Source organism: Solanum lycopersicum, chromosome 9 (assembly GCF_036512215.1).
Source record: "Solanum lycopersicum chromosome 9, SLM_r2.1".
Taxonomy (NCBI): Eukaryota; Viridiplantae; Streptophyta; class Magnoliopsida; order Solanales; family Solanaceae; genus Solanum; species Solanum lycopersicum.
The window spans coordinates 61494980-61512527 of NC_090808.1; the positions used below are offsets into that span (position 1 = coordinate 61494980).

A 17548-nucleotide genomic window follows, 5' to 3' on the forward strand; every position below is an offset into this window, starting at 1 on the left:
CTGAACAACATAACATAAGATAAATCAACCAAAAAAATTGTCAAGAAGGATTAGGGTAGCAAGTCATTTACAATATTGTAACTTAAGCTAAAAACCTACAAATTGGGAAAGCATATAAAGAGAAACAATGAGGTTCCTTTCTGATAGTAAGGTCTATGATTTAGTAGGTCTTGATAGATCCTCTGAAAAGCCAAATTAAGGAGTACTAATAATTAATAAAAGACACAGATCATTAATTTTATTAAAATATACTAATAATATTCTACATATATCCAAGGTTACACATGACCTAAGGAGAAACAATTGTAGGCAGAACCATAGCTAATAGGCTTATGATGTTTTTTTTTTGAACATTTTTTCTAGGGTTTCTAGCAAATATATCATGTCAAGTCATATAAAGGCTCTTTTTAGCAATACAAAATTGACAAGAGTAATTAATCATCTCAACTTAGTAGTAGTAGTAGTAGTACTCAAGAATGTTGAAGATATCTGAAGGCAACTGATTGAAGGTCATCAACAACATCATGATCTTGAAATGTCCACTGCTTGTTGTTGTCAAATGAAGAATCTACTGAGCAAGATCCACCTTCTTCAAAACTTGACAAATTTTCCTTAATTGGAACCACAAAATTGATATTCTCATAATTATTACCCATATGGTAATTATGATCATTTGATGTCATGTTGTTGTTGTAATTGTTTTCATCATAATATGGGATTGATGATCCAATATTATTGTTACTTGTCAAACTAGAATGATCAAATTGAGGCATAGTGTTTTGATTTTCAGATTGATGATGAAACCAACTTTGAACATCTTGAAATTTGTCATAATTAGGGTTTGTAATATAATTGGAACCATTTTGTATGTTTTGAGCTGCAGCTTGTTCCTTGAGTGAAGCAAGTTGTGCTTGTAAATTAAAAACCTATAACATCAACAAACAAAAAAAAATCTTATAAATTCATAGATCAATTAATTAAAAAGATTTATGATTATCAAATTATAATTAACTATCATGTACCTGTTGTTGAAGAGCGAATATATGTGAAACACAACCATAAATTGGATCTTGAAGTCTAGCTTGAGCTTCATAAGCTATGGTGACCGCGGCTTCTCCTCGATCACTCACAGGTATATGAGCTAAGAGTTTAGAGACATTGCTAGCCCCAAACACCTTATGAATAGCTGAAAAATGTGTAGCACCTTGTTCATAGCAAAAATAAGGAGCAAATACACATCCTTTAATACATTTTCTTCTCAAAAATTTGCAAGCACCACAAGGGGAACCAGTGCCTGTCATCTTAATAATTGTAATATTATTTAATTTGATGGTGATGATAATTAATCAAGCTAATTATTTTGTGAGTTCTTAGCTCTAATTGCTAGCATTATCACCATGTTTATAAACACTAGAGGAAGAGAGAGGTGGATCATAAAATATTGAATACTAAATTAACTTAATTGATAGTGGTTCCCTTATTGGGCTACATTTTTATTTATTTTTTGTAATATTAAATTCTCTTTACCCCCTTACATTCTCAAATTAACATCCTTAAAGGACAAAAGAGGTAGCAAAAACCAAACCCATACATCTATGCTTGCTGCTAATTCATCACTAAGCTTATCAATGTCTTTCAATTGATAACAACATTCATATTTGGGAGACGTTTGATCATGAAAATTTGTCACTTTTCTTTCAAAAAAATGAATTTCGAAAAACACATTCTGTCATAAAATTTCAGAATTCAATATTCAAAGTCTTGAAAAAAATTTTGATTTTGAGGGACTTAATATGCATTTTACTGATAGCATAAAGAATTTTTATACGATCAGGGTAATTAAAATATTACTTGTTATTGCAGATGAGTTTAACTAATATCCACCGTCTTCTATTATTTTACATAAGCAGGTAAGTTTTATAGATAATAAAACTTAAATGAGACAGAAGAAGTGTTTTCAGGTAATGTAACAATATAACATTTCTTTTATGAGTATGAAGTTTAAACTCTAGTATGTTTTCTGCCTTGTTTTAATTAGAAATTTAAAATTATTTTTTTTATCTTTAATGAAATAATTTACAATCATAGAAATATGTAAAATTTTATTTATTTTCTAAATTTTGTGTATAATCAAATGTCAAGTAAATTTTGAGTTATGAAGTATATTAAATGAATTGTTTGTATATATGGTCTAATCAAACGTGTGAAAGTGGCTTATACTGTTATAGGATAATTATTCTAGGAAGGTAACCTATTAACTACAATAATCAATTATTAGTTGTTGAAAAAAGGATAAAAATTTATTGGACACTTGGATTATGGTACAGTTTGAGTAAATTATTGTTTTTTATTTTCTCATGAAAATGGTTTGTTTTGCAACACAATATATAGAGAGATGTCTCAAACCTGGATGTTTGCTAAACGTAATTATCTTTTTTATTTAGTGTTTTTAAAGCGTTTAATTATTCGAATGTATTAACATTATTGTTTTCTTATTTTTTACTAATGAGTCTAGCTATAAAAATCTATTTTTTGAGATGTAACTAGAGTTTGTATTGAAAAATGAGAGATAGCAAACAAATATTAAAGGTCAAAGACCAAAGAAAACTAAAATGCTCAAAGACTCCTATAAGGCAATTAGAAGCAAAAGAGTATTGCATATTTCTTTTCTTAAATTATTTTTTTTGTGTGTGTGTTGAGGGTGTGAGTGTGTGCGAGGGTCGAGGTAGGACAATGATTAAGAATTTGAGAGTTCTACATTTTTCTTTTTCTAAATAAGAAATGAGGTTCAAATCACAACTCTAGTATGAAAATATTTACACGGTATTGTTTGTCATGGTTTTTATTTTTAGAGTGTCAAATTATAAAAACTTTGACTAACATTTTAACATGCATTTTTTCATCATATTGATATGCAAAAAGTTTGTAATTTATAGTACTTTTCATATAGTTTTAGAATATCTAATTCTTTTGTTTAAAATATCGAAACTAATGTGATCTAATTTACCTTTGAAAATTAGTTAAATTAACTTTCGATAAACGTAACATGACAAATATTTCTGAACGGAGGAAGTACTATCGTACATATGTAAAAAGAAATGTTTTGTATACAAATTAAAAAGATTATTTTAAAAATATATATTAAAGTTTTGAATATTCTAATTAAAATTTCTAGCTTTGTCGTGGAATTAACGAAGAAAATTAAAAAAAAAAGATAAAGCATTATTCATTTTTTATTGTTTAAACAAGTTATTAGAATATGCTTTGGAACAAGAGAAAGTAGCTTTTAAACGGAGTAGTACTTAATTAGTGAGCAGTGTAGCTACCAATATTTGTAATTTTGTATTATAGTTTTGTGTTTTTCCTAAAAGGTTTATTCTTTGACAGATGTGAAAGTCACCCATATATATATCTGGACAAACTTTCTCACATCTTGTTTAATTAATAGTACTACAAGAAGAAACATTTTGATTAGACAAAAAAAAAAGGAAATAAATAAACTACATAAGTAATATTTCAATATTTTGAAAAATCGATATAACGTAGTTTAATATTTGTAAATATGTGTTGACTATAATTAACTCAAAAGGTCATTCGACTACGTAATTAAAAGTATATAAGTAAGCATGAATTTCATAATTCTCACCGTATAAATCAAATCGCATTCACAAATGGGAGAAAAGACATCATAGGAATATTTTACTAAATTATAGGCTGCAAATTCTATCTCTAATTTGTGATATATGACATCTATGTACGGTGTATTTTCTTATTAGAAAGAAATTAATTTATTGCTTACACGCTAATCTATGTATTTAATTTAAATTTCTCTCTAATAGAATAATTAAAACAGACCTAATCTATTCTACTCCATGCTAACATTTTTGCAAGGATATGTTCGTTTGACACATTTTTATTTAAAAGTATAATTAATCACGCTTTCCAAGAAATTATTTTGGGAAGACAACTAATTATAAAAGAAAAATATTATCCAAATAGTAGCTTTTAGGAAACATCTTTTTCCTCGGGGAACTTTTTTTCAAAAATATCTTTAAATTAAGAAAACATTTTTAGTGGTTCTTTAGAAAGAAAAAAAAAGAATTAATTACAATTTGTATATACATATATAGAAGAAGTTATTAGGTTAATTTTATTGATATTTCAATTGTTAAAGTACTAGCTAGATTTTGTAGCCTACATAATTAATCCGTAGAAAAAAAAAATTGCAAAGAGAAATAATAACTAGCTAAATTTTAGTGTTTGTCTTTTACCCTTTTTCCTGGTACAGAATTAAAAAAGAAAAAAAGAAAAAAGGAGTATATGCTAATTATATAAAATGAAGAAAGAAAAAAAAAACATATTTGAGGACAGTGGAATAGAACCATCCAACGTGGGGAAGCACGTATAAAACTCTGAGTTAAAATTATAATTAAAATTTCTTACATCATTATCAAGTACTCACTATTACTTATTATTTAGTTTTAAATGATAAATTTCATATTTTAAAAAAAAGTTGTATTTGTTGGTATTATCTAAATAATATGATAGTATAAGAATTTTTTTTTATAGCAATGTTGTACGATTGTACACACAACTTGAATTAAGAACGGAGTTAGCTAAGGTGAATGATCGTGCATTAGGTCAAATCAAATAGATTCTGTAATTGTCATACAAATTATTAGATAATATATGAATCATTATTTTAAAAACTTAGTAAAACATAGAAATATTAAAATTTCAAAATCATAAATTTTAAGTTACGATTCTGACCCGATATAATTTTGATAATAAGGGATGGGAAAAGGAGAAAGAAGAGAGGCTTTTTGTAATTGTGTTTGTTTAAGGCAAAGGAGGTCACAGCTTGTCGAGCAATAGTGTATTTGTTATGATTAACTAATCTTATTGTTTAATCATTAATCACTTTCAATCACTATCTTGTGTCACTCCTAGCCACCAACATGTAGACCTTACCCCAAATGTGCATTTTGGACCCACTCTTTACAACCCCTAATTATGATCCCTCACTCCACTTCTTTTTTAAATTTTTTCCTATAAACATACTTATAAAAAAATAATTATATTGTTGTGGTTTGATTTAATACTAATTTAAGAAAAAAAATGAATTTTATTTCATATACACATATATTTTCTCTGTCTTATTTTATATGATATAGTTTGACTTGATACAGAATTTAAGATAGAAAGAAAAAACTTTTAAAATGTGTAATTTAAAATAAATGGTGAATATTTATGTAGCTACAAATCATTTTATTAAGAATAAAATGAATATTTTAAAGTTACATTACTATTCAATATAAAAGTGTATCATTTATTTTAAAACAAATTAGAATGGAAAGTGAGTTATATAAATTAAAAAAGACGGAGTATATATATAATTGTTTGATTCTTAAAATTTACCAATTCGATTACTTTGAATGAGTTGAGTTAAGTATTCATTAAATAGTCATTCATCTAATTGTTTAAACTAAAAATTATTCAATGAATTACATAATATATGTGTAATTATATAATTAATATATATTAATTAGAAAAAGAAAATAGTAAAATCTCTTCTTCTTTTTTTAATTTTATAAGAGTGAAAGGGATTTTGGTCTATCTCACTAGGCCTCTACTTTTAATATCCATTTCCATCATTCTTCATCTTTAGCAACTAATAATTATTTTACTAACCAAATGCCGAAAGGCACACTTATATTGTTACAATAAGATATATATAAGTAACATATGTGGAATTGAAAAAAAAAATATAATATGATTAGCTTTATTACCATCTTAAAGTGATTAAAGTATCGAGCACACAACGAATATACTTTCTTCGTTCACTTTTATATGTTACTGTTTGACTTGATAGATTTATTAAAATTCTTCTTTTATATAAGTATTTTATCAAACTATCTTCCATTAAATAATATCTTCGAAAATAATTTTGAATGAGTATTTAATATTGAAGGTAAAACATAAAAAAAATAATTATCTTTTTTTTATATGTCATAAGTGACAAAAAAAATATTTATTTTAAATTTTAAGTAACAATAAAAATAAACGTAAAGTAGATTCTGAATATATTCAAGTCTAACTAGTCATATAAACAATTTTTATTTGATTTTCGATAGCTAGAACCTATAATATGGACTTTAATTATATGTGCTTAGTGTCAATGCCACATTTTTCTTATATTGTTCATATTTTATCAAGTATTGAATGATGATCTTCGTATGATCATTTTGTATTATCAGTTGGTTTTTCTTGTTTTGATATTTTTCATAGTTTTGGTATATTGTCATTTGTGACTTGGGGGATGACTGACTCAATTATCGAGGTGATTGGATGTGTTTTAAAGAAATATTTTTAATTTTAAAAAAAATTTGATCAAAAGTTAATATTTTTATCAACGAGCTTAGATTTAAATGTTAACTATTTATAAGGCCTGAAAGGTAATTTTTTTTTACTTAATTGAGTGATTTGTACAGATGCAGAGGCACTCAAGGGTGATTTGAGTCGTCAGTAAAAATTTTAGCATTGTGGAAAGTTAGGTTTGACCACCATTAATTTATGGTCAAGAAAATCCTAAAATAATGATTTGATGAATTCAATATGTTTAAAATGTGTTTTTTTTATCGATTTAAATTATTAATTTGTGTTCGAAATGATTCGAACAAATTCTTAGGGTCTATTTTGAGAATTTTTTCATGTTTGATTTTTCTGATTTTATTGTGTTATCATGCCGATGTCTCTTTCATTACGTTGACAAAGAGTAATGTTATTTTGATTTTGAGAGCTAGAGAGTTTTGTATTGAAGTTGTTGAAGCAACTTAGAGATTTTTTTTTATAGGTTTAAGATTCTAACTTTCTACTTTGCATTTTTTTGTTGTTTATTTATTGATTGTTTTGTTGTTTAATCGCGTATTGGTAATGAAATTTAAGGATTTTTCTCTTAAAAGTTAAGAATTCATAATTTGTTATTTTGAGGGTCGATTCAAACCACATCTTTTACGAAATTTTAGATTTGAATTACTTCTCTTATGGATAAATTGATTTTGAGTGAAAACTTTAGTTATGATTTTTAAAATTAAGGTCAATTTTCTAAATTCGATTTTGATCCAGATTTTTACATTCTATATATATATATATATATATATATATATATATATATATATATATAATGTAAAAATCTTGGATCAAAACTCGTACGCCCACTTGAAGTATGACTTCCATTGATTGAAAGCTTTTCGAGATGGGTCGAAAGTATTTTCATCCTCTTTTGTAATATCATCACACTATTATTGCTTTTTTTTTTTTAATGAAAAAAAAAACTATCCATTCTTTTCTATAATTTTTTGCTTTGAAAAGGAGTATGATCTATCATAATTTACTTATCTTTTGTAACCTCATTATCAATTTACATGTCGTCTAAAAAATAACAAATTTTTCAATTAACGAAAATCACAATTAAAATACTAAAAAACTTGCAAAGAAAGTGATAGAAGTTATAGATATTCACGCCAAACATTAGTTTTTCAATATTATATTTTCTTAATGACATGCTATAGTTTAATTCCAAATATAGCACTAATATTTTTCCCCACAAAGTATAACACTACACTACTTCAAGAACCCAAAAAGCATGTCACACCTAAAGCAATCGACTTGACATCAAGTTTAAAAGCAAAACTTAATTTAATATAAGATTGATGAGTAGGCTAATCTATGGTTTGTTTTTTTTTTTAGGTGGGATTTGTTCTACGTACATTATTACTACAAAAAAAACTAATCCCAATATATATTTTGGTAAAAAAATTATTTACTTATCATCTTTTAACATGATAAATTTATATTTATCGTAGTAAGTATTAAAGTTACTTAATATTATTTTTTAAGTGATCTGATAATATCGAACTTGCGTATGGAGTGGCCTTTCTGGCTGGCATTATCTAATTGCTTATATGAACGGCTTACTTTAATTTGTTTCATTATATATAGTTTGTGTACTTGTTGGCCACTTGTATAATTAAGCATGAAGAGGAAGAGTGATTTTTGCAGACAAGAAGACATGTAAACCAATGGCAAGATAATAAATTATTTAATTCATTCTTTTTAAGCAATAATGCAGGATTCATTCAACTAATCACAACTTCACAACCAATATTACAAATTTATCTATCTTGTACAGAGTTTTAATTGGTGTACGTACATATCTTCCATATTTATTATAAATAAAATAAAATAAATACACGTATGTTGTCCTTTTGGCATTCCAAAGGCACTTTCTGAATTAGACCATTTCAATGTGGAAGTACTATTTGGATTATAAACACCTTAATAATTAACTAACAAATTTCATTGAGTCAAATAAACTTGAGTGCATTTGTGTTTATGGACATGCGATTTTATTTTGTGATTTGAAACTTTTTTTTTAGATGAAATCAGTAAAAACTTATGTGATTTCATCTTATGATTTCAATTCAAAATAATTGATTTGGGAATTTACATTTAGTAAAAAAAAAATTTACATTTAGTAAAAAAAAAAATTCATTATTTTATATTTACATAATTTTTTGTGAGAATACCAAAGAAATGATGAAATTTCACGGAATATGAACATGATAGTATAGAGTGGTACACTACCACTCATGTTTAATTTTACCGTTTTACTAAAAGATGTATTATTTTTTAGAATAGCTTTATGATAGTATATTATACTTTTGTTATGCACTTCTATTTATGGTTTTTTTATGAATATGAGCAAAAATACAACTTAAAAAAATTAAATTACATGTTCAAATAAAATCTCAATTATATCTCATACGATTTTATCTCACGTATATACACAGGTTCATAGTTTTCCATGTGTATTAATTATGTTTTTAAAAAGGATCCTTTTTAGTCTGTAAAAACAATATAACTTTTTTATATTTATACTAATTTAATTTTCTTGTAAATTTTTAATATACTTTGTGTTTCGTGTTCAGTCAAACAATATTATATAAATTAATTTGGAGTAATTTTAAGAGGTATGGATGAGAAGGACGCACGAGGAGAAGAATATATTGAGAGGATGAAAACAATAACAAGTGCCACATTCATTAATCTCCCCGAAAATAATAGATTCAATCATTTACTTACTAGGAACAGAGTCTGATCCCATTCATTTTGTTCTATATAATATGATTCTTTAGTTATTCCTTTGCCATGTGACTGAGTGATTGTGTCACTTATCTTATAGGATGATATAAAGGATATTATATTCATATTTGATTAGCTTTAGTAGTTTGAAAAATAATTTAATAGTTTCTAATTCAAGAAAAATGATATTTTTCAAAATTTTCATTCAAGTTCATCATTACCTGGCTCTCGAATTCCAACCCTCGACTTACCACCTTGTCACTAGACCTGCCCTGCCCTCGATTGTCACGATTCAAATTCGGACCGCGACTGGCACCCACACCTATCCTCCTATGTGAGCGAACCAACCAATCTAAACCTTAACATTTCAATATAATATCAACAGAAAATAATGCAGAAGACTTCAACTCATTAATAAAATCAATAACTATTATTATACCCAAAATTTGGAAGTCATCACCACAAGAACATCTACGATCAAATGACTAAACTAAGAGTATTCTAAAAGCTAAAAATACATAAGAAGCTAGTCCATGCCGGAAGTTCAAGGCATCAAGACTTGAAGAAGAAGATCCAGTCCAAGCTAGAAGCGTTAGCTCACCCTGAATTTCTGGTGTAGTAAGACTGGCTTGAATTACTGTTGAGTCGAAGGCGACGGCACGTTTGCTGCACTCCATAAATAAACAAGAAGAGAACATAAAAGTAGGGGTCAGTACAAAACACGGGTACTGAGTAGATATCATCGGCCAACTCAAAATAGAAATCAATATATACCAATAATATCATAAAATCAACAATGATACTCAACATGTAGCAACAACAAGTACTATATCATTAACAATTACCGTCAAGTTCACGCATGAGGACTCAAGCCTCAATACCATACTCATTTGGGAATTATGTTCATTAGATTGAGTATATTAACATCTTTCAAGATTCATTATATTTATTTCTCTTGTGTCGGTACGTGACACTCCGCTCCCTCATATTCATTAATCCTCTTGTGTCGGTACGTGACACTCCGATCCCTCATATTCATTAATCCTCTTGTGTCGGTACGTGACACTCCGATCCCTTAAATCTACGTGTCGGTTCGTGACACCCGATCCCCTAAATCTACGTGTCGGTTCGTGATACCCGATCCCCTAATTCTACGTGTCGGTTCGTGACACCCGATCCCCTAATTCTACGTGTCGGTTCATGACACCCGATCCCCTAATTCTACGTGTTGGTTCGTGACACCCGATCCCCTAATTCTACGTGTCGGTTCGTGACACCCGATCCCCTAATTCTACGTGTGGGTTCGTGACACCCAATCCCCTAAATCTACGTGTCGGTTCGTGACACCCAATCCCCTAAATCTACGTGTCGGTTCGTGACACCCGATCCCCTAATTCTACGTGTCGGTTCGTGACACCCGATCCCCTAAATCTTCTTCCATCAATTCATCAAGCCTTCTGTCTTACCAAGGCATCATCAATCTCATTACTTTAGTTCATCAAGCCTTTTCCCTTATCAAGGCATCATCATTGAAAAGAGATTAGGTTTTTATCAAGATTTGGGATTCAATAACTTCATCATGCTTAATATAATCACAATTATATAATCACGTTCATGCATGCATACAATTAAGCACATAGCAGGGTTTACAATACTACCAATACATATCATTCTCTATTAAGAGTTTACTATGAAAGCATGAAAACCATAACCTACCTCCACCGAAGATTAGAAATCAAGCAAGCAAATTCCCAAAGCTTTGTGTCCTCTTCGTTTCTCCTCTTTCTCGTTCAACTTTCTCTCTCTTTCTCTTGTTCTTTCTATTTTCTTTATTCAAACCCTCTTTCTTTTACCCTAATTAGTATATAATTAAGGATAAAAGATGGCAATAATGCCCACTAATTAACTTAAGGTTACCTCTTTTAACCCCCAAGTAATTAGACTTATTAACATTAACCGACTAACTTTATAATTAAGGCAAGAATAGTCAAAAACGTCCCTTAAAATGTATCAAGAAATCCGACCCAGACTGGGATTGCGTTCACCTTCCATGAACTCTAGTCTCCAATCAGGTTTTGGGATTTGGTCTTGTTCAGTCAACGCTAAATTAGGTTATCAAGTTGGGATTATTATCTCGGTCTCGATGGTAAAGGTAGCCGGTTGGGGGGCAATTTCGATTCATAATATTTGCCTAAATTATACCTAAATGTTTCTGAACAATATTTTTCTCCTTACTAATCAAACATAACAAAAAAAAATAATCTAGAATAATATATCCTTGCAAAACATTTTGCGTAAAAAATATTTTTTTTTCCTACCAAACACACCCACAGACTTCTTAGATATTTTATATAGGTGATGGTTAGAAAAATAATTGTAAATTTAAGTGGTTTACATGTTCAAATTCCGTACAGTCACCAACTCATACAATATATGTATGTTATAGAGGACAGAAAGACATTCGAATCAAATATAAATTCATTTGGTCTTTCATCTTTAATCTCTTTTTAATTTCCACACTAATCACCTCCAGGTGTTTCAATATTTCTTCAACCTTTTTCTAACTCCCTGGAGATTCTTCATATCTAAAGATGCTTCTAATTTCTTTATTTTAATTATATACTATAATGTAATACTAATTATTATTATTATTATTCTCTTTCCCACGCTAAAATGTCGTTATATAATAATTCACTAACTAGTAACTACACTATATATAATCATTTATTATCTTTCCCACACTAACTTGTCTCTCTATATTCATTAACTACACAATAAAATCCAATAATTTGGTGAAAATCATTAGTGTCAGTGGCTTTATTGATGGATTTTTATATTTATTTTTGATTGGGTGTATTTTGAAATATAATTGACGAGGACAAACTTTAGAAGGTAATCCTTTCATCCACTCTTGACGGTTATTATTTGGACTTGACACACCTATTAAGAAAATGATAATTGACATGATTATTTTTATCATAGTTTTCTTATTAATTGATGTTTTACTCTCTTGACCAGGTCATTATAAGAACGTATATTAGATCTTGAAAAATGATTTAGAAATGAAGTATTTAATATATTCAATCATCTTTTTTTTTATAACTTTTTAAATTTTGTATAAATGTATAGTTTTCAAATTTTGTATGATATAATTTATATAATATAATTTGTGTAACTATTTAAAGTTCATATATTTATGTTTATATTAAATCGTTATTTTGAGTTTTATCATAATTGTATAATCCATGAGTTTGTATTACTCATACACAAAAAAACGCGATTTATATAGATGTACCTGCAAATTATACAAATTATTGCCCTCTCTCGCTCGCCTCTCCTTCTCCCGATCTTGCTCGTCAGATGTACAAATACATATGTATAACCATTAAATATATACAATTATTTTGACAGAAATACATACATATTTTGCCTCTCTCCACTCTCTGCCCTCTTTCACTTGCCTCTCTCCTCCTCCTCCCAGTCTCATTCGTCAGTCGATGCGAACTATAGTTATGAAACATAATTAAACTATTTTTGAGTGACTACATGAAAATTCCTAAATATATTTTTATATTCAAAACATAAACTTGAAACGTCTAATTAAAAGAGAAACAACCTCACCCACTACACCAACGGGACATTAAACTAGACATGGACGTTGTTTGAGTTGAGCAATTGTACACTTTGAAAACATTGAACTCTGCGTCTTCCATGAAAACAAGGGAGGAAAACAACAAAAGTGGGACTCTCCATACTGTGGAATTTTTTGACATTTGCAAAGTTTGGTTTTTAAGTATCCTCCTTCTATGAATATAGGTTTAATATGTCATTAACATATTAGGAAAAAATTAATGTTTTATGATCCCAAAGGTTTCCGATAAGAAAGTTTTTTTTTTTGGATAATTAATTAATCAATTATTGATTCTTGAAACCACCAATTGAAGTTGAACATGTAGAACTCATTCTAAATTTAACAAGATAATACTCCCTCCGTTAATGTTTGTCATAATTTCTATTTTTAAAGTCAAATTATAAGAACTTTGACTAACATTTTAATATGTATTTTTTCATCATATTGATATGTAAAAAATTTTAATTTATAGTACTTTTCATATAGTTTTTGAATTTCTAAATTTTTTTGCTTAAAATAACGAATTAATATAATCTAATTTAACTTTAAAAATTAATCAAATTAACTTACGAAAAACACAACATGACAAACAAAAGTGAACGGATACAGTAGAAAAGAAGAAATTCTAGTATGATAAAAAATGTCATACTTAAATAATAAATTATCACTTAATATTTTTTTTATAATAGCGTAAGAAAGAAATCTGACAAAATTTATATAATAAGCATTAGACAAGTCTACGATGTACAATTTGATGCATAGAGTGTAAATCTCACAAGTTTTACACATGAATTTCAAAACATTTTGTCAATATCCCACCCTAGGACGAATCCAAAATTATCTTTTAAAACACGATGACAAATAATACAATTATTAAAAAATAATTACTAAAAAAAAAGAAGTTGGAGATCCAAATTTAGTGATTAGAGGACTCCACCATCCTATCAAGAATTCACAAAACACTACTTTATAGTCCAACTTGGGGCCAACTACGTTATCGGCACCCCCAAAATGACAAATTAGTATTCGTTTTTCCTCTTTTTATCTGTTTTTTTCCGCAAAGTCTATATACATTGAATATTTTTTTCGTTTTAATTTATACAATATCTTTAATTTTAGAGAGTCAGTTAAATTTTATTTGAACACTCGTTCTGTTACGATTTATGTGATGACATTGACTTAAGAGTGACTTTTTGTATTTTTAGTTGTAATTTTTGATGATTTATAAATTCAAAGCTTCGTTATATTATATTATTTTTTACTTATACTACACCTAATAAGATAATTTGGGGGCCTCCAGAGCTTTACTCTTCGGCCAGCTATGACTTTGGCATGTGGAATGTTTAGATATCCCACATCAATTTTGAAATTAGTCTTTTTATTTCGAATTATCTTCGTTTCATAATTTAATGTTCAAAATAGTTATCACAGAGCACTAATAGTCTCTCTTGTTTGTAATATTGGTATATTTGATCCTTCTTCAAATTTTTATCTATTTTTTTGCATTGATTTTATCCATAACCTATGTATGAGATATTCAATAGTCATTTTATATATTTAGTATAAATAACAACTCCATATCAAAGAATGAGAGAAGAAAAACACTTTGTTTTGTTTATTAGAAATTGTATTGGAGATAAAGTCGAGAGGTTCATTACGATAATTTCACGTGCAATAGTACTTTTTTCCCCTACAAATTCATATGTTAAAATGTTCTTAGTTTAGCTGCAGTAATATTTCTCGTGAACAGAAAATTGTGTTTCTTTCAGATAAAGTTATTATTTCTATTAAATATATTAAAAGACGATTGGACATTCCTTATATAAAATTTTGGACAAAATTAGTGTTAAAAAATAGGTAAAATTTTAGGAAAGGACCAAAAGTACATCAATATTGCAAACATGAGAGACTATTAGTGCTTCATGTAAAATTTCAAAAATCATTTTGAGTCTTAACCCAAATACGAGAGAATTTTACAAATTCAAATTTTGCCTTCTTTGGAAAGGCAACAAATGTAACTCTTAACAATTTTGATAGAGAAAATATTTTCTTTGTAAATATGAAAATATTAATGAGAGAGACTTGACCCAACATGTTTCCTTAAGGTTACGTAGATACAATTTTTGGAGTTTATTAATAGTTTTTTTTAAGGATATATCATATTTTAGGCAAATTTATTTTCGACAAAAATAAATAAATAAATTAAGTGTTGGAGAATGATACTGACTTATGTCTTATTCCAAGACTGGTCAAGCAGACACAGAACTTGCACGTGGGACCATCGCACGTGTACAATATATTCTACAAAGAATTTTTAAATTTTCCTATTTATTTCTACATCTCAATCTAGTATATTTTTTGACCAATTAAAAAAAAGATATTATTGAACCCTACATAATTAAGTTTTTTTCTTCTAGATCTCAATCTAGTATTTAATTAATTAGATGCTAGTTGCTCTTTCATTTTCCATAATTAATTTATTCACATTTTTTTAACAATTCAATAATTGAAAGAGGTGAGTTTGAATTTCGAATATGATAAAAAAAAATTTAGTATTTCTAGACTTGTTTTGGAGATACATAGTCGAGTGTGGTTGTCTACAAATATTTAAAGCCATATTGGTGAAGACTTGTACATACTTTATACACGTTTATACAAGATAAATAAATTGTTTATATATATATGTATATATATATATATATATAAATGTGTAAACATTGTTGTAAATAAAAACTATTAGCATTGCTTGATGTAAATTAATTAAAAAAAATATGACTGCATGAGTGAAATGTAGTTTGTTGGGTTATATATTTGTGTATATTTCCCTTATGATCACAATTTAAACCATAGTGTTCTGAGTTCAAATATTACATGTATACTCTAATATACCCCACCCCCTATTAATAATACATTCTCTCTGTTCCGTTTTACTTATTCATCATTTTTAAAATAGATTTTCACATTTATTTGTAACACATTTAATATATCAATTTTTTTAAATATATTTTTACTCTTAGCATTAATTACTCTTTTTCAAATTAATTTTTCTACACAAAATACTCTCAAACAACAATTAATATGAATATCATAATAAAATACACATATCAATAATTGATTTTTAAAAGACGTTCAGAGCTCAAATATATTAAATATATGGGGTAAAAGTGCCGCTCGTGAATAATCTTGAAAGATTAGAGAAGACTAATTAGTTTAGAAATATTATGGAAGTTTTCAATGGGTCACACCGACAAGGGAAAAAAAATTTATGAATTGTTAGGAAAAATATAGAGTTCCTAATGATTAAGAGACAAAATTAGGGAACTTCATTTTCATAAAAACAATTAATTATAAAGTATATATAATGTCAAATTCACTAATATTAATATGTTTACGTTAAGGTGTAGTTTGAACAGCAGGCAGTTATTCAAAGTCCAAATCCTTAATATAAGGACTTTATTTTTAATAAAAATTAAAATTAATGACTTGCGTAATTTATGCTTATATAAACCAAAGGGGTCATTTCAACCTTAAGGTGGTGTATATTTATTTATTTATTGTCTATTTACCGATTCTTTTTTTTAAAAAAAAAAAATGTTTATGGATACATTAAACTGGTATAAGATATTGCAGATGTTATATTTTTAATAGAGTTACAGGTGGATATGATATGACAATCAACAAATATAATAATAATGTATTAGTAATTATATATTAATTAATAATATTGTTGACCAACAATGATTGTGCCATTGAGGTGAAATAGTAATTGGTAAAGTACTCTTTTATCCTTAATTAAAAGTTTTTGGGTTTGAAGTTTCCTGACTTATAGTGCTTTACCCTTCAATGTAGAATTTTTCGATGCAAACTCAAATTTAGTCGAATACTAGATACTAAACGGGAAAATAAGTAAAATAATAATAAATCGTTGGACTGCTTTTGCATTACGTCGTAACAAATTAACAATGTATATAATGCAAAGATATTGTAATATATACTTAAATATTTGTACCTTACGACATGTAACTGTTCTTTTATATATTCTCTTCTTTTAATTTATGTTAACACTAAAAAAAATTAATCTTGAAATTAATTTTTTTTAAAGTTTATAGTGTATGCTTAAAATTACATATTTCAAATATCTCTCTTTTTTTAAATTTCTTTTCTAATGAATTTTGGGGTGGCCCAATGTGTAATCAACTTGCAACTTTGGAGTTACTGATATACACATATTATATACTTAATGATCCTAAATTATAGTCATAATCGATCTCTAAGCTACCAACAAAGATGAGAAGAAAAAATATATTTCATAAATCATGATCATCATTTTAAAACAAGTCATTACAGATCAATATGACTTATGAAATTATATGAAATTGTCACAAAAATATAATACCTATATAAAATTTCTTGAAATTCCTAATATGCCCCCGGGCCATGCCGACCCAAATATTAATTTAAAGAAGTAAATAGAAGATTTTTTATTCTTCTTGCTAGATTCTTCTTGTTTTAAATTTTGATAAATATGTCTCATAGAAGAAGAAAAAAAGAGAAAATTATATTTTTGTTTAAGGAAATGTATATCAACTTTATTTGACATCCAAACATGAATAGAAAAGTGTGAACAGGATTGTTTAATGGGCCGGCAAAAGTGCATTTAAATGCTTTCATTCTTTTTTTTATGGCCCAACCTGTCTTGTTCATTGTACTTGTAGTTTAATATAAACTATATAATCGCACACGAATGGATATATGCATTATTTATAGCACTAA

The 17548-nt window shown here is 27.5% G+C and overlaps 1 protein-coding gene across 1 annotated transcript; it reads right to left on the minus strand.

Moving 5' to 3' along the window:
* Positions 1 to 212: 212 nt before the first annotated feature.
* On the minus strand, positions 213 to 1464 carry LOC101245988 (LOB domain-containing protein 29). The gene is made up of 2 exons (XM_004247298.4): positions 1023 to 1464; positions 213 to 926 (listed from the first exon to the last, which is right to left on the minus strand). The coding sequence occupies exons 1-2, from the start codon at positions 1299 to 1301 to the stop codon at positions 471 to 473; spliced, it is 735 nt and encodes a 244-aa protein (XP_004247346.1). The 5' UTR covers positions 1302 to 1464; the 3' UTR covers positions 213 to 470.
* Between the last annotated feature and the right edge of the window lie 16084 nt (positions 1465 to 17548).

What these genes read in the sequence shown, in the direction of transcription:
- LOC101245988 (XM_004247298.4), bottom strand. Translation starts at nt 1,301, where the DNA reads ATGACAGGCACTGGTTCCCCTTGTGGTGCTTGCAAATTTTTGAGAAGA. An exon ending in TATTCGCTCTTCAACAACAG is followed by an intron (nt 927 to 1,022) that starts GTACATGATAGT and finishes TTGATGTTATAG; the next exon opens with GTTTTTAATTTACAAGCACA.